The 23504-nt window shown below is 37.1% G+C and overlaps 6 protein-coding genes and 2 non-coding genes across 8 annotated transcripts; 4 read left to right on the top strand and 4 right to left on the bottom strand.

Moving 5' to 3' along the window:
- Positions 1-421: 421 nt before the first annotated feature.
- Trnaq-cug lies at positions 422-493 on the bottom strand. The gene has a single exon. It is a non-coding gene; the product is annotated as a tRNA-Gln (tRNA).
- Positions 494-700: 207 nt separating this feature from the next.
- Trnaq-cug lies at positions 701-772 on the bottom strand. Its single transcript has one exon. It is a non-coding gene; the product is annotated as a tRNA-Gln (tRNA).
- A 162-nt stretch (positions 773-934) lies between these two features.
- LOC111594745 (neuropeptide-like 4) lies at positions 935-1426 on the bottom strand. The gene is made up of 2 exons (XM_023308188.2): positions 1328-1426; positions 935-1271 (listed from the first exon to the last, which is right to left on the bottom strand). The coding sequence occupies exons 1-2, from the start codon at positions 1337-1339 to the stop codon at positions 1086-1088; spliced, it is 198 nt and encodes a 65-aa protein (XP_023163956.1). The 5' UTR covers positions 1340-1426; the 3' UTR covers positions 935-1085.
- Positions 1427-2853: 1427 nt separating this feature from the next.
- On the top strand, positions 2854-3160 carry LOC111594749 (neuropeptide-like 4). Its single transcript, XM_023308197.2, has 2 exons — positions 2854-2922; positions 2979-3160. The coding sequence occupies exons 1-2, from the start codon at positions 2911-2913 to the stop codon at positions 3120-3122; spliced, it is 156 nt and encodes a 51-aa protein (XP_023163965.2). The 5' UTR covers positions 2854-2910; the 3' UTR covers positions 3123-3160.
- A 1811-nt stretch (positions 3161-4971) lies between these two features.
- Positions 4972-11856, top strand: LOC111594706 (neural cell adhesion molecule 2). Its single transcript, XM_023308128.2, has 7 exons — positions 4972-5720; positions 7275-7520; positions 7582-7698; positions 8545-8676; positions 8745-8897; positions 10341-10829; positions 11663-11856. The coding sequence occupies exons 1-7, from the start codon at positions 5672-5674 to the stop codon at positions 11851-11853; spliced, it is 1377 nt and encodes a 458-aa protein (XP_023163896.2). The 5' UTR covers positions 4972-5671; the 3' UTR covers positions 11854-11856.
- A 4020-nt stretch (positions 11857-15876) lies between these two features.
- On the bottom strand, positions 15877-16530 carry LOC111594739 (NPC intracellular cholesterol transporter 2 homolog a-like). Its single transcript, XM_023308178.2, has one exon. The coding sequence runs from the start codon at positions 16398-16400 to the stop codon at positions 15948-15950; it is 453 nt and encodes a 150-aa protein (XP_023163946.2). The 5' UTR covers positions 16401-16530; the 3' UTR covers positions 15877-15947.
- A 939-nt stretch (positions 16531-17469) lies between these two features.
- Positions 17470-19155, top strand: LOC111594687 (actin-related protein 2/3 complex subunit 1A-B). The gene is made up of 2 exons (XM_023308105.2): positions 17470-17848; positions 17920-19155. The coding sequence occupies exons 1-2, from the start codon at positions 17776-17778 to the stop codon at positions 18978-18980; spliced, it is 1134 nt and encodes a 377-aa protein (XP_023163873.1). The 5' UTR covers positions 17470-17775; the 3' UTR covers positions 18981-19155.
- Positions 19156-19531: 376 nt separating this feature from the next.
- On the top strand, positions 19532-23432 carry LOC111594736 (DNA polymerase subunit gamma-1, mitochondrial). Its single transcript, XM_023308172.2, has 3 exons — positions 19532-21684; positions 21740-22559; positions 22620-23432. The coding sequence occupies exons 1-3, from the start codon at positions 19731-19733 to the stop codon at positions 23281-23283; spliced, it is 3438 nt and encodes a 1145-aa protein (XP_023163940.2). The 5' UTR covers positions 19532-19730; the 3' UTR covers positions 23284-23432.
- The last annotated feature ends 72 nt before the right edge of the window (positions 23433-23504 follow it).

Here is a 23504-nt window from a genome sequence, read left to right as displayed (position 1 = left end):
ATTGAGTGCAGCGGAGCAAGCAACGCATATGGCGAAGAGCAAATCATTTCGAACTTATTTATTTTCAACAAAACGTGTTAATTATTTTATCAGCTTTTAATTAATTGTTTTGGAATATATTTAAGTTTTTAAACACAAAAACGAAAAATGGCAAAGAAAACAACAGACTTGTATTTTTGTGTGCGCGTTTGTGTTTGCGTTTTTTTACTGAACAGCTGATGTGCAAGGTTACCAGAAAAATATGTCCAACACTCTGGCAGCCCTGCTTGCCGATACAAGAACCATGCAGCAAACAGAAATATTTTTGTTCTTTGTAAACATATTATTAACATAGTGAAACATTTATAAATTGAATGAGGTAATTAATCTTTATGAATAATATATTATTACAATAATAAAAAAAATTAAAAAATTATAACTCAGGTTCCACCGAGATTTGAACTCGGATCGCAGGATTCAGAGTCCTGAGTGCTAACCATTACACCATGGAACCACATGCCTGCTGAACGAAAAATAACATAAAAGATGTTCGCAGTGCATTGGAAGATAAAATTAACTAGTTTATTAGAAACATTAAAAAAAAAAAAACCAAACAGCTAAAAATTCTAAACGATGAAAATATATCTTTAACTGTCTTAAATTTGATTGATTTCTATTTAAAAATGTTACTAAATAAAAATTAAAAAAAATTATTGAACTCAGGTTCCACCGAGATTTGAACTCGGATCGCAGGATTCAGAGTCCTGAGTGCTAACCATTACACCATGGAACCACATGATTGACTTGCGTCAAATGCTGTATACAATTTAGCACATGATTATAAAATATAGTGTCTGAAAGCTTTCACGATACAATTGCACGTACATAAGCTGGTTAGTACGACACTGGAAAGCTCAAATGTAATTTCTTATAAACTCGGACATAATTAGTTATCATTGTGTTTCTTTTAGACATTTATTTAATTTTTTTTTTGTTTTCGTAAGCATTTATCACTAAAAACCTAAATAAATTTGCCAGTTCGTGTGTTTTCCATGTCCATTATTAACAATCCGGGTGAAGGCCAGTTATCAGTGGGATGGGGTCACCTAGCCGTAATAAGCGTATGGGGACGCATAGCCCGAGTAAGCAGAGTAGGCATAGGGACTGGCACCATAATAGAACTGAGGTGCTGGGTCTGGGCTGGCCACTGGAACTGGAGCGGGAGCAGCACGGGCAACAGGCGCTGGCACAGCCATGGCAACGGCGAACAAAGCGGCGAAAAGGACAACGAGCTACAAAAAAAAGATGTGTTAAAGATAGTTTCTGTGTTTTCTATCTATTGACTCACTAGCTTCATCATTTTGACAGATTTAGTTTGTTGGAGAAACAGGTGTGATGTTTTTGAAACAATTGCAGATTGAGATTTGATGTTGACTGATCGGGCGCAGTCTCTATTTATACCCGAAACAGATTCTCATGACTTATTTATGAAAACAACCCAATTGACATCACTTCTTGCTCATTCTCATATTCGCATTTATTTCACTTTTATTTGGCACACATTATACCTAAAGAGTTGTTAATAGTTTTGTCAGCAATCAAAGTGGCTTTGCATTCTAATGCCTTCTTATCGCGCACTCGTGTTTCGGGAACAATAGGAATGCCAGTACTATATGTGTATATATGTACTTTGTCTCTTTATCTTTGTATATGTGAATTAGCTCGAGTTCTGAGGCTGACCTTCAAAGTGATTGGTACATTGTGTTGATTCTGTGGCTTGCCAAACATATATTCGAAATGCATCTTGAATATTAATTGACATTTTTTAGGAGAAGGCTTGGAGCGTAGCTCTGATCACATTTGACAGCAATTAAAGTGATAAATGATTAAGTAATTTGAATAAAAAAAAGTTCTAAATGACAACAGAAGCTAAAACTGTTCCTTCAGAATATCAATTGCGGACTTGGCCAAAAATAATAATAAATAAATGCAGATAAATTATTCGCAAGCATTATATGTAGACGCATTGGTTTATTAAGAGAACTATTTGTTTACTTAATATCTTTCAAGACTGAGATAGGAGGTCAAGAATGCATACACAATGGATACGCATCCTTAATTCCTCTGTACAACAATGATTTTTCATATTTTCCGAATCTGACAAGTCCTCTCTTATAAGAACTGTTGAATAGCGAAGTTTAAAATATCTGAAAACAAACGTTAATATGAGAAATAACTGAACGACTTCAATTTAACATTAACCCATCAATATTGAAGAGAAGTAAATATATTTATTGCTATACTCATAGAGATATGGCAAAAAGTAGATATATTAATATACACACATATATGAAAGAGATTTCGCCAATGACTTCGACAAAATGTCAAGAGCCCCAAATAAAGTGAACCGAATGAGTTTGCAAAATTCGCTAATTGCATATTCGAGTGGCATATAAGAAGATTAAATATCTTTTTGGTTTATTACAATTATTATTAGGCGATGCGCATATTCAGTCAGCCCGTCTAACTTGTTATTACTATCTATGCCTATTTTACTTCTATATTTTCTTTTTTGTTATATCCAAGATATATCAACAGTGATTAAGACTAAGCTTTCAAATGACCATAGACTGTATATGACATATATGTGATATATATGATATACATATATATATGTTAAGTGAAGCCTCCTTGAATAATGAACACGTTCCGTGGAGAAATGTCTGCTTCTGAAAGTATAGAAAGACTACAGTCATCTCTGTGCATTGGCAATTATTCAGGTAAAGCTTTGCGCCTCGATGACGTCTTCGACCGTCAAAGGAGGAACGCGAATTGAATGCAAAATTATTGTCGCCTTTCATTGCAGCATATATAAACCTGCATTCAAACAAAGAAATCGCACAGTTGCCTACAGTTAAGATATCTTTCAACATGCTGAAGCTGGTAAGGACATTTTTAATGGAGCGTAGATAAAAAGAACTAATTTTTTATATTTCTAGGTGTTTCTGCTGCTCGCTGCTTTGCTCTCCCTGGCTGTGGCTGCACCTGCGGCAGCACCGAATCCCAACCCGAGTCCACAACTGTTTTATTCAGCGGGTTATCCAGCTGTGGCCTATGCATCCCCTTATATTTACTATGGCTAACCAGCCCCTATAAGCAAAGACAATAAACATTTTTCAAGCTCTCAAAAAGTTTTTCTATTTAAAACAAATTAACTCAGCTTTGTGAATCAGCGGAGTGCCAAGAAGGATATCTACAACTATATCTCACATGCCCCATGTACCATGTGCAATGATCAGTAGAATTTCTTAGGCCACTTTGACAAAACGATATTGTAAGATATTAATTTTGAATCAGTCAGACACAGTTTTAGTGCTGTTCAAGCATGGACATATATTGATGGCCATCTCCTGACGTCATCAAGTGGACTGCGACCATTAAACAATTGAGCATGGAGAAGTGGGAAGCCATGACAGATATAGATAGATATAAGTTATTAGTTAAGAATTTGAAGTAAAGGGCATCTCTTAGTATCCCCCATTCTTATCAAATATGAGTTGCAACATCTTCTGCAGGCATGTAGCTTTCACCCGATTGCAATATGCTCTGGAATCATCTGGTCTAGATCTAACGTCATCCTTCCTTATCAACACATGTTGTTGTTGTTTTATAGGCTTATCATCGGAAGCGGACACCCTCCCCCCCTTTATCACACGAAGCGGAAATCCTTATCTATAACGGATGATACGAGACATTCATTCACAATATTGTCCAAAAATTAACTGTTGGTTAAGGTATATTAATAGGATTTGATACTTATTTTAGGTCTTCTATTACAAGAAAAGATCTAATAAATAACAAACTTAAAAAAGTCGAAAGAGCGAAGACAGCAACCATCTCTTAATAGACATACTGTGAAGACAGCAACCATCTCTCGATTGACTTACAGTTAAGACAGCAACCATCTCTAGACAGACGTACAGTGAAGACAGCAACCACCTCTCGACTGACATACAGTGATGACAGCAACCATCTGTCGATTTACATACAGTGAACACAGCTACCATCTCTAGATTGACATACAGTGAAGACAGCAACCATCTGACATATAGTAAAGACAGCAAGCATATCTAGGTGACAAATAGCGAAGGTAGGAACCCACTATAACGTGACAAGCATCAGATACAACAACCATATCTATAGTGGTACTAGGGAGTTCCTCAATTACCAGGCTTCTATATCCCTTGTACCACAAACTTATTAAAATGATTCGTAATGTAAATTTAATGAAAGCCAATAAATGTTCACACTGCAAAAATCTAATTTACTAAAAGATAGATAAATTTGTATGCTATTGACAATTATTTTAAAAATTATTAACATATGTCAATAGTGTAAATTTTCATCATTGAAATGCTTAAACAGCAGCCCGCATTCCAGTCTTGTGCAACATTATTTCTATTATTCAAACTGTCAAAAAGTATGCAATGCTAATTTTACTGCTTATATCATTTTTGATATTTTGTTTTGTAACAAGTCCTGTGTAATCTCAAACGCCATCTATAGTATATGACAGCTAACCTCATCTACACTGAATATAACTTAATTTCTTAATATTTGTATTTTATAGGATTGTACACTTGGTGTTATACGATGTGATTTGGTGAACTCCAACTTTGCATACAGTATTCCAAATAATTTCTGTTATATTTGTAAGGCAATACGTTTCTTGTTCACTATCCTATGTAAGTGTGCTAAAATTTGAGCTTTAAGCTTTATGCTACCCCAACGTGAAAGCTTATATATTTATGAATCGTTAAATTCCCCAGCATACACTTCGAATGCTTAGCAACATTTTCAATGTTGCCAGAACGAAATGTTGCGAGTAACGGCTTGGACGACACATTGTCTACAGACTGACGAAAATAAAGGATTCCACAAGAGGCGAAATGTCCTTCAGTACATTTTCTGATTTCGCACTGATTTGAACTGGACAGGAACGAAATCAAGTGTAAGCTAATTACAACTAAAGTTGAAGCTGAATCCGCGTCGCATCGCATCGTGTCGCTTCGGCACTGGTAGCCGAGCAGCAGGTCCTGTCGGCTAAGCATTTAAGGTTTCAGTCCGTTTTTGGCCCTCGGTTCAAATGGATCACGAATCGCAAAGAACAATTTGGACAATTAATACCGAAGCTAGCGCGAGTCTTTTACGTATTTTGAGTGGCCAATGCCAATGTGATAAAAGGTGGAATCACTAACTACAAATACAAATACAAAAAGTGGAGTAGTTGGCAAGGACATGTTGCCGGAAACCAAGTCTTTGACGTGCCAAAGGTGCTGTGTTGAGATAAGAATAAGCGAGTCCTTCGCTGTTCATGGCGTTGATGAAGATGATGTCATCCGTGCGTGATTCGCCTCGAAGTGAAACCGAAAGTGAAAGTGAATGTGTTGCTAGCCTAACTATTTCGGCTTTTGGCAACCAATGAGTAATTTGTTTTTGGCCTAGCCACGCCTCTTTGGGACGCTGTTATGTGTCATTATCCTGGTGAACCTAAGTGAATAACGCAATTATCGCAAATCGAAAGATATCGGCAATCATTTAAGGGATTACGTCGCCTTGCAAAAATACTCATAAATCGCAACTACTCACGCAAAAAGGATCAAAGGACACAATATTAAATCTCATACGTAACATGGATATATTCATATTGTTTTGCTGTCTGCTTCAGCTGGCAAGAATTGGTAAGAAATGTCTAACAAAATGGAATAAATAATTTCCTCTTCGATTATGATAACATTATCTTCACTTCTCTCAGAGTTTCGAGTCCTCGACATTCGAAAAGGAAATAAATATTATAATCTGATATTCTGATATTACTATAATTTAACAAATATAAAATGCTTAAAATATTTTAAGCAAATTACTTCGTAATGTTTCCCGCACATTTCTTCTGAAATGTAAATACATAAAAATTAGTTAAATAATTTAGAGCGAACCTGCTTGAATCTGGTTAGTTACTTCTAGTACTGCTTAATTCCACTTAAATAGTTAGCTCGACAAATTGTTCTTAAGAATTTATGAATGAAAGAAGAGCTACATTAATATAATATATTTTTTAAAATGCATCCCGTTGTCTGTTTATTTTCTGACTATCACAAAACTTAACAACACTTAATCAAAAAATTAAAGTCTTTTCTTCAGATAGGGTCCAAATATAGCCAATTATTTTAAATAAACTTATAGGTAGAAAAGTTAATAAAAATTAATTTAAAACAGCTATGAACTCGTATAAATTTTAACAGTAAACCAACTGAACGTGCTTCCATCTTTATGCGTATATCCTGTATGTCCTGTGTGTACTATATATACAGTATGTACTGTTTGTGCGTTGTTTAATTACAGTCTGTCGAAATAAAATTCAAGTCATTCAAAGAGCTCAAATGTATAAAAAAGCTATGAAAATTCATAAATATTAAAAATGTCGAAGAGTTTTTAAGTTTTTTAAATGGGATTGTAGCAATTATTAAATTTAAGACGATACGAAAAATTGAATCATGTGTAGGTCAAAACGGCTAAACAAAACGAGGCTGAAAATTAATAAATATTTACAATATATATTTATTAATTTTAACAATTTTTAAATAAACGGCAAACTGTTTGAGCCCTATATGACAAACATACATTGTCTTGTCTTGGAAGCTTATTTACACATACAATTTTTTTAAAAATGAATTGATCTGTTTTTTGAGTTTGTGTCAATAATCAGTTGGAGAGCAGAATGAGATGGGTATAATTCAATCGAGAATCTGTGGATACTATTCCATTCATAATGTCTAAGTTTTACTCAAAAAAGGTTAGGCTTCGGCTAAAGCTAAAATTGTGAGCAGTGAGCGATTAAGAAACACGAAGTTTTAGTTTTCAACTTTCTTGCTTACTTCAGGCAAATTATATTATCCTGTATGGATTAAGAGTATACACTTTTTTTGGGGGATATAATGATTGGAGCAGAAGAAGTGGTGTCTTACAAATGAATGTGAATGTCTTACAAATGTTCTAAGACAGAGTCGAATACTTTCCGTTTGCCCTTGGAAGGCGCGGAAGTCCGACTACCAGCACAAAACCCTCTGATTATTGCTTAGCTAATTAAATTAAACAAGTGTCAATATTTTAGTATCTGATGAGATTGGTGAAATTGATTTCAGCAAATGTTGTGTGTCATATTCATATTCCTTTACACACTTCCATCTGTTATCAGCCGTGAAAATATGATACACTCAAGCAATTCTTTGTCTTAGCAGCTGCAGTCTTTGGAGTCGTGGAGCTGGAGAATTCCTCAACAGCCAGCATCGATATATTGCCTCGTGATCTAACGTCGCCGCTAACCCTGACGCCGTCGACGCCGTCGATAACGCATTTTGTTAATGACTCCTTCATCATATTTTGCAAAACACAGCATACGAGTATTGACACCAAGTGGCGTGATCCCAGGGGCCAGACCCGTGAAAATACCAAAGGCCGCGTGCACATTGAAAGGAAGACGGGTTAGTTCTTTGAGAAGCTTAAGAAACTGATCCATTTATCCATATATATGATTTATATTAGGTCAACTCGCCCTTGTCTTTGAACACATTTTACTTGACGACAAGGGCAACTGGACCTGCGAAACGGAATCGACTGCGGCACGAGAACCACGAAAATCCTTTGAGCTTCTTGTCAATCGTAAGTTATTTATTTTTTATATACATTAAAAAATAGTGTGATTGACAAGTTGCAGTCATGTGCTGGCGACTGTATAAGAAGAGAAGTTCAGAAACGCTCCGTCCACACGTGAGGCTGTTAGCATATAATTTATATTTAATTGGTCGGAGGTTGTACTCAAGAGTAAATATTCAAAATGTTTAAAATATAATACTTTCGTCGATCTGTAGAAACTGTTGACAATATATTATAAATTTCGAATAAAAAACAAGTCAAGGCACACAGCTGGACCGAGTAGAAGCCAAAATACTCTTTTCTTGAACAAAGAACCATGGAAAAAATCTTAAGCCGAATGGCTTAAAGAATTTAAAAGCAAACTTTAATTAGTATTAAAGGCTCAGCATCTCCAATAAAATGCATAAAAATGAAAATTAGGTATTTCATTTAAATGTTTTGTGTTAATTGTTTAACCAGGTTTTAGTTCAAAAATTGTTTCCAGTTACACTACAATCGAACTTATAAATGTGCTAAAGATTACTTTATTTAAACACTGTGTGAGTCATTCAGCCAGCCAGAAAAACTAACTAAATAATTGTAACAACTCGAACATTGTGTGGTGCATATCCAAATGAACTCGCTCTGCCTGCCACTGTCTTACTTTGCTATGGTCCAATTTGGATCCAGCAGAAAATGATTTGATCTTTCTCTTTATTGATAACTTTAACACCTTTAAAGTTAGATTTTTCCAATGGGAAACCTTACCTATTCATCTTACCAGTTGCCTAATCAATCATTAATTTGGGTCAAACAATCACCAGTTTTTATATTATTTTTACAATTTTCCTTCTTTTCCCAATCGACAAAAAGAAAAAATTTCTTTTGACAAGACGGAGCAAGTGCAATCGGTGCGCGAGGGACGCGACGCTTTGGTGAATTGCTTCGTGCACGGTCAACCTGTACCAGAAGTCTCCTGGCTGCACAATGGCGAATACATTAATAGTTAGTAACATATCACAGCACTGTTAAAGGTAAACAGCTGCTAAATTTATATTCGTTAAACTATTTAGCTGGCAACTCCTCCAAACACAAACGGCTCTCCGATGGACTTTTCATCAAGAATGTTAGCCAATCGGATGCAGGAGAATATACATGTCGAGCCATGAGAATAACACCTACTTTTTCGGATTCGGATCAAATAACGATACTGCTGCGGATACAGCGTAAGTGTTATTGAGACTTCCTTAAAATCATTTATTATTTCCTAATAATTGCTATGAATCATAGTGGAATGAGCCTTATCTATATTGATTCTATTATTATTATTATTATTATTCTTATTATTTTTATTCTTATTATTATTATTATTATAATTATTATTATTCTTATTCTTATTATTATTATTATTATTATTATTATTATTTTTATTTTATTATTATTATTATTATTATTATTATTTTTATTTTTATTTTTATTTTTTTATTATTATTTTTATTCTTATTATTATTATTATTATTATTATTATTATTATTATTATTATTATTATTTTTATTTTTATTTTTATTTTATTATTATTATTATTATTATTATTATTCTTATTATTTTTATTCTTATTATTATTATTATTATTATAATTATTATTATTCTTATTTTTATTTTTATTATTATTATTATTATTATTATTTTTATTCTTATTATTATTATTATTATTATTATAATTATTATTATTCTTATTCTTATTATTAGTATTATTATTATTATTATTGAGGAACTGGCGAGTCTCTGTTGAACCATTCCACGGTACAGCATCAGTTGCTCTCACTATTGTCTATAAATTATATCAGATTCATTTTCAATTATAAAATATATATATAAATTCATTTCTGGCTACGTGAATGAGATATGCTTCTCAGTTGATTTCAATTTCCCCAGACACTTTTCGAGTCTCATAAACACTATTGGCAAGTTGTGAAGGTACTCACACCCAATCTAATTGTTTGCTAAGCTTATTTGTCGTTGATATATTCCAATCAATATGTGAACTTTTATAAAAACTGCTGACAGTTGTCTAAACGGCTCCAATTAAAACGTGGCTCGCATAACATGAGCAATGGGCCAACGCCTGCTCTATAAGCAAACTAACACGAAACCAGAAAATTGGCAGCATTCATTTGCCTTTCTTCCTGAATTCCCTCTTTGCAATAGCAATTGAGTTGCCATTACCGTCAAAATTGTCCTAATGACTACCTGCTATCTGCTACCTGCTACCATCAGACTAAGCTGACCACCCACTGACCACCCACAACTGAGCAAACAGCAGCCAATGGATGACGAAACTAATTTGTATCCCACTCGAAATGTTGCAAATCTGCAACATACGAGCATGTTTGCATTTCCTGAGCAATAAAACCAAGGATGACTGCAATGACGTCGACAAGGACAAGAACCGGCAAATGCTAAAATGGGTCATCAGCTTACTCTTGAATGGGGCATGGGAGCTGTCTGTTGGCAGCTGCTGCCTCCCCAATCGGTTGGATTTTTAAGACAACTACAAAAGGCCTGGCTTCGCTGCTCTGCCTAGCTGCATGCACATGCATATGCATGCGGGTCTGGTCTTTTAGATAGCACCTAACCCGCCTCAAACATCCTTTCGTCCATTATTTCAGACAAGCCTCAGTGGTTCTACAATGAAACGTTGCCGATGCAATATGCCTATGTGGGTGGCTCCGTTAATCTAAGCTGCGATGCGATGGGTGAACCACCGCCATCATTTACGTGGCTGCACAATGGCAAAGGAATTGTGGGTTTCAATCATCGCATCTTCATGGCCGACTATGGAGCAACGCTGCAGCTGAATATACGCAACATCAGCCAATTCGGGGACTACAAGTGCAAGGTGGCTAATCCTCTCGGCATGCTCGAGCGGGTCATTAAGTTGCGCCTTGGCGCCAAACCCATTGGACCCACACGCTTCCAACTCAAGCGGCTCTATCCGGATGGCTTCGAGTTGGATTTACGTACGCCACGTATGGCCAATGTCTCAGACGAGATGCAAATCTATGGATATCGTGTTGCCTACATAAGTGAAAGTGATTTCAAATACAGCGCCGGCAATTGGAGTCATGCCAAGCAGAGGGATTTCTCCTTTCATCGTGGTAGGTGATCACACACACATCTATATAACATTTAAATTGTATTAACTTTGCCATATCCATATATTGCTTATTTTATTCGCAAACTTCAAGATTTACAAACTTCGAATTTGAAATAATTATTTTTCTATGATATTTTGTCTCACTTCCTTATTATCTCAAATTTAATCATGTGTACCAGTATGAATATATAAAAGGTGAAAGAAGTGTGTATACACACACATTATATATGTTGAAATAAGCTATATTCAGAACTTATATAGCTGTATAAAGTCATTGCTATCTACTAGTCTATCTCCCGTCTCGAGCAATCCTAGTTGATTTATATTGCATTTTTATTCATGGTGAACCAATTGAGAATTCGAAATCAGAGTATAATGGCTTAGGTAAAATATAAATTACGTATATTCTTGATCAGGATGACGCGCTGATCAGATCAAGACATGTCTGTCTATCCGTCTGTCAGCCTGATGTTCTGTCCGTCCGTATGAACGCAGCGGGATCGTAAGCCCCAAAAGCTTTTACATGTTCCTTTACTTTTATTTTAAGTTTGTAACGTAGCCTTCGAGCAATTGACGTAGAGGCAATCCACGTTGCCGGGGAGTTTATGAGTTCAATTAATGGCGACTTGATTTTTAAAATCAAAAATTCTTATGAGTTTCGGGCACCACGACTAGAGCTTTGTATTATTTTATCAGATAGTTTAAGTGGCAAATTTTGCAGTTGTTTTGTCTGAATAACGTTTTTGCTTAAAAATACAAAATGCATATAACAAGCACAGCTTAGTATCCATCCTAGGCCATTAAATTCTTAACAAAACTATTTTGACTTTGCAGGCCATCGTTTCATCATACCCCATCTGGAGGCTAATACGACATATTTATTGCGCGCTGCCTCACGGAATCTGGCCGGACTCAGCGATTGGAGCAATGTGAAGATTTTTGCTACAGCAGCTGCAGCTTCGCTCTGGAATCCCTATAGATGGTGCTACTGCGTTTTGTTAGGACTGGCTTTGTTTTGGCGCTAGATAAATACGGATTATGAATCAAATCTACTGTAGTATTAGTTTATATTGTTATTAGGAATTATTGTTGCTAATTTTTGGTAAGTTGAGTTTTTGTGTATCTTCTGTGATAGACTTTTTGTGCAATCCAATTATCCAAAATGGAGAATGCTTTATAATTCCTTTGATCATTGCCAATTTTGCTGCCAACATTCTGTACTTTTATTACTGTAGCTTAGTTTCATTTTTTGATAACTGGTCTAATGGCAATCCAACGGTATACATACATATATACATACATACATTAGTGCATTCATATGTCAAGTCTTTAATAAACTCGTTTAATGTCAATGCCTCAATCTACATCAATGTTTTAGGATAAGCTCTCCCCAACAAAAGAAAACACTTTGATGAATTTTACAAAAGTCCAAACAAATGAAACAAAAAGAAAAACCTACAAAAATAACGAAATGAATGTTGTTGAATGAAAAGCAAAGAAACGATAAAGAGCATAGCAAATCAATAATAAATGTGAATTCATTTAGGCCTAATTAAATGAATATACAATATAATAAACTGAATTAAACCACTTAGATGATAAGTCGAGGATCTGATTAATATGAAAATAAAAAGTTTAATGTGTAAAGCGTGTTCATACGATATATGGTATCTGGTATATGGTGTATATGGGGTGTATGTTATATATGGGATATATAGGGTATATGATATATATGGGGTATATGGGGTATATGGGGTATATGAGGTATATGAGGTATGTGGGGTATATGGCATATGGAGTACTTGGTCATGAAAGCCTCTACGTACCTAACATTTATATCTCTGGTCGATGACGTACGAAATGTTTATACACACACATTTGGCTAATAAGTTGAAGTCTGAATCAATTGAAAGAAATTTCTCATGCGAAGCCACGTAAATTTAGTAAGCTCTTGGATCCATCACGGACTGATACTGTCTTCGCAAGGCATTTTTCTGTTTTCCATTTCTCCTGATGTACAAATTTTGCTTCCAAATTAATAGTTGTTATTGATAATCGTCGAATACAACGAATGTGTGTGCAGTCGTAGGTAGTTGTGACCACGTTTGCTGAAAATCAGTAAACAATATTACTGGACGAAGAGCGGCACATAGTTTGCGCGGACATCCTATCGTAATCAGAAAGGTTTATTTTAATTAAAATTTACAATTAATATTTAATGAGTCGGGAAACAACCATGCAGGAGACAGCAACCAGGAGCCAGATGCCAGGAGCTGCAACCGCCAACCAATACGTTCAGCTTGATGTGCATCAAATTGAATTTCAATAAAGCCACTGTAGGAGCAGCGACCCAGAAGATGGGTTTCTGCATTTAATGACGATTTTCTGAAAAGCAATTTCTCTCATGTCGCAGATTAAATACCAATTTACGCCATTCTTATTTAAGGCAATTTTAGTTTGGTCACAAACTGGAATACGCATAGTCGTAATGTTTTTTTTAAATAATATATATATATATATATATATATATATAATAAATAAATAAATATATATATATAAATATATATATATATATATATATATATATATATATATAATATATACATATATATAATATATATATTTATAGAAATATCAGAAAGCATATTTTAGTTGCACAACTGAGAAGTCGGTAAAGTCCGTTTTCCTCTTTGTGCTATAAATACTTTAATATCATCTGAAAAAAAATTTTTAAAATATAAAGACATTCAATGCAATTGGATTCGAATAAAAGTTGAGCTTTCAGATAAATTATATATATCAATATCAATATTGGGCAAATTCATATGGTAAAGCATACATTTATTATTTATTTAGTAAATAATTTATAAATATTTTTAATTTATGTACTGTGAGAGCAAAAATAAGTTAAATTTGGCCTACACTAATGAAAATATATTTAGGTCAATATTATTATATTAACATGCAAGAATGTTGCAGTCGGGCACAGCCGACTTCATAATACTCACCCACGGTCTAAAACTTTTTAAGATATGATTTTTCCGATGCAATAATGTTCCAAATATAACAGAATTTGTCCAAAACACCATATAGCCAGATCCGATTTGCCATGCCCGTAGTAGGCATGGACATAATTTTAGTTTTATGTATCAAGTTCTAGAAATTGGTAAATAAATCCTTTTTTTAATTTAAAATGAGCCGCACAACAAGAACAATTTCTTATCAAACGGGAGATTGAAAAGTAACCTATATATGTAAAGTCTATATCTGTAAATGACACTTTTTTTGTCATTAAGCCAGGTGCTGTGGTGGTTAAATGAAGATACTAACGATACAGGTGCAATTATGCAAAAAGAAAGCAAATTGTAATTAATTAAAATTAAATTTGTCATTAATCACAGGCATTTTACACATATTGCATATTGCCATCAATGTGCACGTTTTGTACATGCAAACAAATTAAGCCACAATGAAAAGGTAAAGGTAGCAATTGTGACAACGACACCTGCTATTTGTAGCTATTTATACGTCCATGTGATCAATTTGAATATTTGCAGCTTGAATTCGCATAAAATGCCATGATAATGTCGCTCTGATATCTTTTTATACTCGTTCACGAAGTGAAATGAGTACATTGGATTTGTGGATGTCCGACCTGCTGTCCGTCTGTAGATAAATATATAGTAAGTGTCAATTGGAATCGTGTCAGCTAGAAACTCTAAAAAACTTAGTTACTCTTGACTTTTGTCAATTTAATAACAGATATGGAACTAAAGTCCCAAATGCGAGCTAAAATCACAAATTACATAAATTACTTTTTTCTTTCAAAGTATTTAAGCTAAAGTTCAAGTATTTCAATTGGATTACTGTCTTTGTATTCCACATTGACCCCTTTAACGTATATAGTCCGTCCATTGGATTTAATGTAATTTCAACGAGTATTCTGCACTTGGTTGTGCTCGTCTACAACGTTGAAAAATGTTAAAAATTGGAATAATGTTTTTGTATATATCCACAAAGATACAGATAAAAGCGCTTGGGTTCTGAATTATATATGATAAGCATCTTAAAATCCAATCAATTAAACCTTTCACTTTTTTTTAAGGATATATAAAAACTTGATATAGAATAACAAACACACATTTTAGTATATAAGGTTTCCTAAATTATACACTGACTAGGAATGTTTTCAATTGAGAATTCCTTCACATATTTTCATTTGAATTAAAAAACAAGTAGGATGGAAGCAGGCAGCCCAACCGACTGCATAAGTCTGCCAGCTCCAAAACTTTGGAAGAAATTATGCTTTGCATTGCATTAAAGGGTATTTTCAATTTGACCCTTCCCAAATTAATTTAATTTTTTACTGAACATCAATGGGGGAAGTCAAGAATGACTCAATAATCGACTTTTCCAGCTCTACAAATTTATAAGATATACCCTTTGACTGAATATCTTTTAGATAGATGTGGGTTATAAAATATATAAATCCCAAATTACAAGTGTTGAATAGATAGAACAGCGTTTAAGGAAAACACTGTAAAGTCAGATATATATATACGACACGCTTATATATAAATATATATATATATAAATATATATCAATGTATTTTGTTTTTTCATATATTTAATACCTAAACTAAATCATATTTAACTGCCATAACCCACCCACTATTTGCTTAATCATAATAATATTAATGACAAGCTCAGCAATTAATTGATTTTGATGATGATGATTCAACTTGTGTAAGCTTCATACTTACTAAATAGCTTCATACTTACAATAACTCATTTGCAATATATTTTCTATCCGTCGAAAAGTACTTACCTAGAGAATGTAAACAATTAAGAAAGAATCAAATATAAATTGTCAATTTGCCATCCAGAATATTTCTCGGTTTCTTCACCTTTTTTATTACAAACAATCCGCACATAGCGGAAAAAGCAATAAAAATGCAAACAAAGCAAACGATGGCATTGACAGTCAACCGAAATAGCTCGGCCTCGTAACGAACAAAATCATCTAAATTAATTTTTTTTTTGCCATTTTCTTTATTTTAAATTAGATTACAATAAGAATACAGCAATGCAAGTTGAACAGTTTTCAAGTATTCACGTTTTATAGTATCTTAGCGGGAATTTCAACGCATACGATATCCACACTGTTCTGGTCCTTCAGCTCCCATTTAACAAGCACTGAGACTTTTGGGTAGCTCTTCAGTACGGGAAGCGTAGCCATATATCTGTAGGCTTCGTTATTTTCTAAAGGACATCTTAGACCGCTGTTAAGACAGGCATCGGGATTAGAGAGTGGAAAGGGCATTTCAATGCCTAAAACCTTGCCATGTACCACAGTTTTAACGGCTGAAGCCGTTTCGGCCAATGCAAAGTCTATCGAAATTGAAACATTGGTATTTCGCCGTAACAGACATTCCGGCTTTGTAGTATCACAGCCTTCGATAGTGACTTGAGTGAATTTGCCCGTCTTCGATCCACAATCTAGAAATTCTAGAGCTGTTCCAAGCTGCAGCGTGATAAGTAGCGACGAAATTAGCACGCAAAACGTAAACATCGCTTACGTTGATAAATTCAATTTTAAAGTTTAGGCGATAAGATATTAAACGCAAGCTTATACGTTTTTCTAGGCAATGCCTTAACTACAACTGAAATACGACTACAAAGCGACAAAGGCAAACGCTAATATCAGCTGCGCGCCTAACACTGTGCGAGCTGTGCTATCGATAGCAATGTAAAAGTCGAAAAGCCCGCCTCTGGAAACTTACAGAGTTCCAAGGCGAATTAATGAATTTAGTAATTATTTAGCAACAATGCATGTGAATTTTATTTATATAATAAAAATAAATATATTGCTCTTCATGTTATATTTGAGAAAAAATTTTCGCCTTTGCTGGCAGCTCAAAAATGAGTAAAGATATAGAGATATATGTCACATATAATATATGTGTGCGGTGCTAAACTAAGAATTTGTGTTTTATATTTTAAAATTAAATTTTGTGTATCTATTTTTCATCTTATCATCTGCCAATGAAAATTCCAAATACATAAGAGTAATGTTATTAAACCACAGGACTATCGAGTATTAGTAAACTAGTATCGATCGTATATGATTCTTTGCAATCGTTGATTGAAGCAATTGAAATTTAAATAAGCTAGATGGTATCTACAAAAATACCATAAGTGAGGAAAGGCGGTGGACGTATTTCATTTTTCAACAAGGATCTACTGCACTGGGCAGAGACTACTTACTACTACTTACTACTAAAATAAAAATATTAAAATAAAAATATATTTGTTTGATTATGTGCAGTGCTTATAAGCCTCGAAAAGTTGACTATCCAGTCCACAACTAAGAATAATTCATCGTCATGTGGTACCCGACTTTTTGTAATCGTGACACGAGTACGCAAGCTGTAACTTTTAATTTCGTATAATTATTAAAAACGCAACAAAGGTAAGCTCCGCTGCAAATCATCATCAACTGACTTATTTTTAAGTTCGTTATCTACGACCGTTAAAATGACGACTTAACGTGGTATTCAATATGCATGGTAATTATTTCAAAACAGCCTAAGTCGCGCCTATTTAGTAAAGTAAATTACTCACTCGATGTTAATCGATATATACAAAGTTGATGTTACTCAACACTGGCCACGAAATGTAATTTATTCTTGCACCTTACAAATTTGCAAACGCTTGAAAATCTGTGGGTTTCCATTTTATTTAAATTTCGCGCAAGTAATTCAAATATTTACTTTGAAGCTAGTTTAATCGTGTAGACGGCCCAGAGTCCGCGATTAAAACTGGAAAAGAGACAGCCAATCAGCACAAAGTAGAAAACAACGCCCAAAAAGAGGCGATAAAAAAGAAGGCGACTACGTGTGTGGTACTAATTTTCCGTTTAGCAGAATTTATTAATTAGATTTACTATGGCTGAAAAATACACTTTTGGCAACACACCGGCTGCCATAACGTGCCACGCCTGGAATAAGGATCGCTCCCGTAAGTGACGCAAATGTTGAGTAATATAAAGAAAAACAAACCTTTTAATCTATGACTCATTTTATACTCAGAAATTGCTTTGTCGCCGAACAACCACGAGATTCATATCTATAGCCGCGATGGCCACGGGTGGAAACTAGCCGATGTGCTTAACCAGCACGATTTGCGCGTAATGGGCATTGATTGGGCAAAAGACACTAATCGTATCGTTAGTTGTGCCGCAGATCGTAATGCTTATGTTTGGTCACAAGCGGAAGATGGGAAATGGAAGCCAACTTTAGTGCTTTTACGGATTAATCGTGCTGCTACTTGTGTGAAATGGTCACCGGCGGAGAACAAATTTGCCGTCGGTTCTGGAGCTCGTCTCATTTCGGTCTGTTACTTTGAATCAGAGAACGATTGGTGGGTGTCGAAGCATATTAAGAAGCCGATAAGATCGACGGTTACTTCGCTGGACTGGCATCCGAATAACGTGTTGCTTGTGGCTGGTTCCACAGACTACAAGGTACGCGTATTTTCCGCATTCATCAAGGACATCGAGGAGGCACCCACACCAACGCCCTGGGGTAATCGCAAGCCCTTGGGTCAACTCATGGCAGAGTTCAAGAACTCTTCAACCTCTGGTGGAGGTTGGATCAACAGTGTCAGCTTCTCTATCGATGGCAACAAAGTGTGCTGGGTGGGTCATGATAGCTGTGTGAGCATTGTGGATGCCACCAATGGGAATACGGTAATTCGCTGTCGCACCGGTTACTTGCCTTTCCTGTCCTGTGAGTGGGTCTCCCCCACATCAGTCGTTGTGGCCGGCTACAGCTGTGTGCCGCTGCTCTACAGTTTGACGTCGGATAACAAACTAGTACAAAGCGGCAAACTGGACAAGTCGCAGAAACGTGAAGCGGGTGGCATTACGGCTATGCATTTCTTTAAGTCCATGGATTGTAATATGCGCACCGAAAATACGGATGTAGTTGTGGACTCCATTCACCAGAACGCTATTTCCAGCATACGGTTGTATTCGGGTGATAAGGCAAGTGCCAAAAAGGTGTCAACCTCAGGAGTCGACGGACAGCTGGTAATCTGGACGGTCGAACAGGATGGCATCAATGGAGGCATGCGTAACATGCAGATCTGAGTACATCCCTAAAATCTGTGTTGGAACATTGTTTTCCCCATTTATGTTTTTCTTAATGTACCCTTCCATTTCAACTGCAGTAATTTAATTTGTATTTTTGTTAAGAACAAAATGTTAGTACCAATTCGGATGCGCAGTATTTTTGCCAAAATGTTAAAAAAATGAGTTACTTTTCCAATTGTTTATTGTATACAAGCTTTTTATATATATATATATATCTTAATTTTTAACAACAGAATAGATTGTTCTTTAATTTTTACAATTTAAATAACAAATGCTATGCATGCGTTTTAAATTGTTTTTATCTTTGGCAACGATTGATTACTTCAAATATTGGTTGCAATAAGAGACGGTTAAACCTTTCGATAGTACTGGTTTGTACTTTACAAAAGAGTGCTGTGAAGTGAAGTGAACATTAAAAATTTGTTGTATCGGACTGATCGATTGCGTCGCAAGTAAGTATTCTATAAGGAAAGTAACTGGCATTCCAGTTTTAAGTTATATTGTGACATTAATTAAGATATCAATTTGTTGAGTTATAAAACGTCACACACATTAGAAATTATTTCACGTATCACTTGAATAGTAGACCACAAATAAATATTATTTGATGAAGAGGACACAATGTCATTCCATTATCAATGTCTGTGGCGGCTGATCGATTGTAATTTCGATACATTTTTATTTATCACAATGAGCGCTGAAATTAGATGATATTCGTTTGAAAATAATGTGCCTTCGAGAGGTTTAATGGTAATGCGACTGCTACGTTGTTACGCTACTAAGGCTGGGCGTGAACATTACGCCAGCAGCAGCGTAAAGATCTATCGCAAGCAGATAGGCAAAACAAAAATAAAACCAGAACATGTGCTGCCTTCAAAGACGAAGGATTCCACTAATTCGGAGTATGCTGAAAACTTGGTGAAAGTGCAGATGATATCGCAGAATTTGCATGCTCAGCTCTTTCCACAAACTAAACGAGAGTACTCCGAATCAGAACATCTCGCCGCTAAAGCATATACTGCGGAATTGCTGCGTCATGGGATCGATGTGGCCAGCATATCGCCCATGCCAGATGTGAAGTTAAAGCTGCCGCCGTTGCGTGGAAAAAACATTGAGGAGCACTTTCTGGCTATAGCCAAAGAGCAGGTTGCACCCTATAAGACACTACTCCAAGCACTGGTTGCATGCAAGGAGCTTCCTGCAAAGCCCAAGCGTTGGGCTTTTTATGCCGGTTGGACGGCCTACGATCCAGTCGATGGCACTGCGACGCCCGTTGCACATCCACTCGAAAGAGGGATAATTTTCGATGTGGAGGTCTGCGTGCGTGCAGGCAAAGACCCAGTACTGGCAACCGCGGTGAGCACCAAGCGCTGGTACTGCTGGGTAAGTCCAAAACTTACAAAACATCGCTTAAATGTGCCGCACGTTGAGCCAATCGAGGTGGATAGCAATGAACGACCACATTACACGCTCGACGAGCTCATACCTCTCGGCCTAAGCGAACACTCCTTAGTAGTCGGTCACAATGTCTCTTATGATAGAGCACGACTCCGTGAGCAGTATCTGATAGAGGATACGAATACACGCTTTGTGGATACCATGTCGTTGCACATGTGCGTCAGTGGCGTCACGAGCTATCAACGAGCTATGCTCAAATCAAAGAAGGAACCCACTGCGGAGGATTTGGATTGGTTGGCCCAGAGCTCACTAAATAACTTAGTGGATGTGCATCGTTTGTATTGCGGTGGTGAGCCCTTGTCCAAGGAACCGCGAAATATATTTGTTGAAGGCACGCTGGAGCAAGTGCGACAACAGTTTCAATCTCTAGTGAACTACTGTGCCGGCGATGTAGAGGCGACACATCGCATTCTCTGTAAGCTTTATCCTTTATATGAAGAGCGTTTTCCACATCCCGTAACTCTGGCGGGAATGCTAGAAATGGGCTCTGCCTATTTGCCCGTGAACTCCAACTGGGAGCGTTATATTCGCGATGCTCAGTTAAGCTACGAGGATCTCAGTATTGAGGCCAAATACCATTTAGGTCGACGTGCGGAAGAAGCTTGTGCGTTGCTTCACGGTGAAGAGTATCGCAAAAATTTGTGGCTCTGGGATGAGGATTGGAGCGTGCAGCCGTTGAAGCTAAAGCAGCTGCCCAAGCGCAAGAAGGTACCCACTGTGCAGCTGTCAGAACAAGGACTCAGCGTTGAGCAGCTGCGATTGCAGCGCAAGTTCCAGCATCTTTATGAACAGCGTGCATTACTACCATCGCGAAGGCCCCTCCTGCCCGGTTATCCGCAATGGTATCGTAAGCTGTGCCGCAAGCCACCCCCCAGCTACAAAGCAGATCTGGATGAGGAGCCTTGGACACCTGGGGCTTGTGACATTAGCACTGGTATGCAGATAGCAGCCAAGCTACTATCCCTCTGTTGGGAGAGCTATCCGCTTCACTATCTACGCGAGCATGGCTGGGGGTTTCTAGTGCCTTTTCGCAGTTCCGGGAGTCAACTCAGTAGTGACCTGCCCATTCAACAACTGCTCGCACGCTGTGCCATTCCCGAATTTGCGCGCAAATTGGCTGTTGGAGAGGAAGCAGATCTAGCCATGGATCAGCTGCCCAAACAAATGGATGAACACCTAAGCAAGCGGCAGTTCTACAAAAAAATATCTCAGCGACAACAGCAACTCGAGAAGCAATACAAAGGTAAATGAAACTTTAAAGGAATTTGCCTTCATTATATATGTTCTCTGCTTTACAGGCTCTGGTGTCTGGTGCAATCATGTGATAGATGACTGCTGCTTCTTTTTGAAGCTGCCTCACAAAAACGGCTCTTCGTTTCGTGTGGGCAATCCGCTGTCGAAGGATTTTCTAAACAAGTTCTCTGAGAATGCACTCAGTAGTGGGGATCCTTCGTGCCAGGCTGCGACTCGTGTCGTTGAAATAGCTCGCATGATGTCCTATTGGAGGAACAATCGCGATCGCATTTTAGGTCAAATGGTGGTCTGGCTACAGTCAGAGCAACTGCCTACCGAGCTACAATCCTATGGACAACGTATATTATACGGGGCCATTTTACCCCAAGTCGTGGTTGCTGGCACTTTGACACGACGAGCTATGGAATCCACTTGGATGACTGCCTCCAATTCGCGTATCAATCGCATTGGATCCGAGTTACGTTCAATGGTACAAGCGCCACCAGGCTATAAGTTGGTTGGCGCCGATGTGGATTCACAGGAGTTATGGATTGCCTCTGTGCTTGGCGATGCCTATGCCCATGGTGAGCACGGTGCCACGCCCCTTGGCTGGATGACCCTTAGTGGTAATAAATCGAATGGCAACGACATGCACTCAATAACAGCCAAGGTAGCCGGCATATCAAGGGATCATGCAAAGGTTCTTAACTATGCGCGCATTTATGGCGCAGGTCAGCAGTTTGCTGAAACGCTTCTCCAGCAATTCAATCCATCTTTAAGCGCAACCGATGCCAAATCGAAAGCCATAAAAATGTTTACTGCAACGAAAGGCAAGCGTGTATATCGACTACGTGAAGAGTTTCGTGATGAGCTGGAAGACATAGCGTACGTCCACAATACGTTTAATAAATGCCTGTCTTATCCCTGTGCTTCATTCTTTTACAGTTACAGCAGCTATGATGCCAGGCGCTTAGCTCTGCAATGCAATCGTCCAGTGAATGAAATGTTCCATCGTCCTAGTTGGCAGGGTGGTACGGAGAGCGCTATGTTCAATCGCCTGGAGGAAATTGCTACGCGCGAACAGCCCGAGACGCCATTCCTCAGCTGTCGTCTAAGTCGTGCTCTGGATTCCCATGGGGAAGCAGATATGGATCAACGTTTTTTGCCCACTCGTGTCAATTGGGTGGTACAGAGCGGAGCAGTTGACTTTTTGCATTTAATGCTTGTTAGCATGCGTTGGCTTTTGGGTCCACATGCTCGATTCTGTTTGAGCTTTCACGATGAGTTGCGCTATCTCGTGAAGGATGAATTGGCCCCAAAGGCAGCACTAGCCATGCATGTGACTAATTTGCTCACTCGCGCCTTTTGTGCCTCACGCATTGGCTTGAAAGATCTGCCCATGTCGGTGGCATTTTTTTCTTCTGTGGAGGTGGACACGGTGCTGCGCAAAGAATGTACCATGGACTGTCAGACGCCCTCCAATCCACACGGCCTCCAAATCGGCTATGGCATTCCGCCTGGAGAGAGCTTAAGTATACATGATGCAATTGTCAAGGCGGGCGGAAATGATATTACTCAATGGCCATGGCTTCAGCGAACCAACAACTAGCAGCTAAAAACCCCTCATATGCATTGTTTTTGTTAAGAATATTGAGCAGACTGTTAAGATCTTCCAAACCTTATAGTGGATTTGTTAAAAATTTGAAAAGGAAACTTGTTTCAATAATACTACTTGATCAAACATTGAGCTGTTTTGAAATAACATATTGATAGAAGTTCCTGATGATACGCCCCCATGTAGTATACACATTTGTTTTAAATGTATTTTTA

The sequence above is a fragment of the Drosophila hydei genome, unplaced genomic scaffold (assembly GCF_003285905.1).
Source record: "Drosophila hydei strain 15085-1641.00,03,60 unplaced genomic scaffold, DhydRS2 tig00000149-arrow-pilon, whole genome shotgun sequence".
Lineage (NCBI taxonomy): Eukaryota > Metazoa > Arthropoda > Insecta > Diptera > Drosophilidae > Drosophila > Drosophila hydei.
The sequence above is the reverse complement of the archived record's forward strand: the minus strand, read 5'-3'. Positions and strand labels throughout refer to the sequence as shown.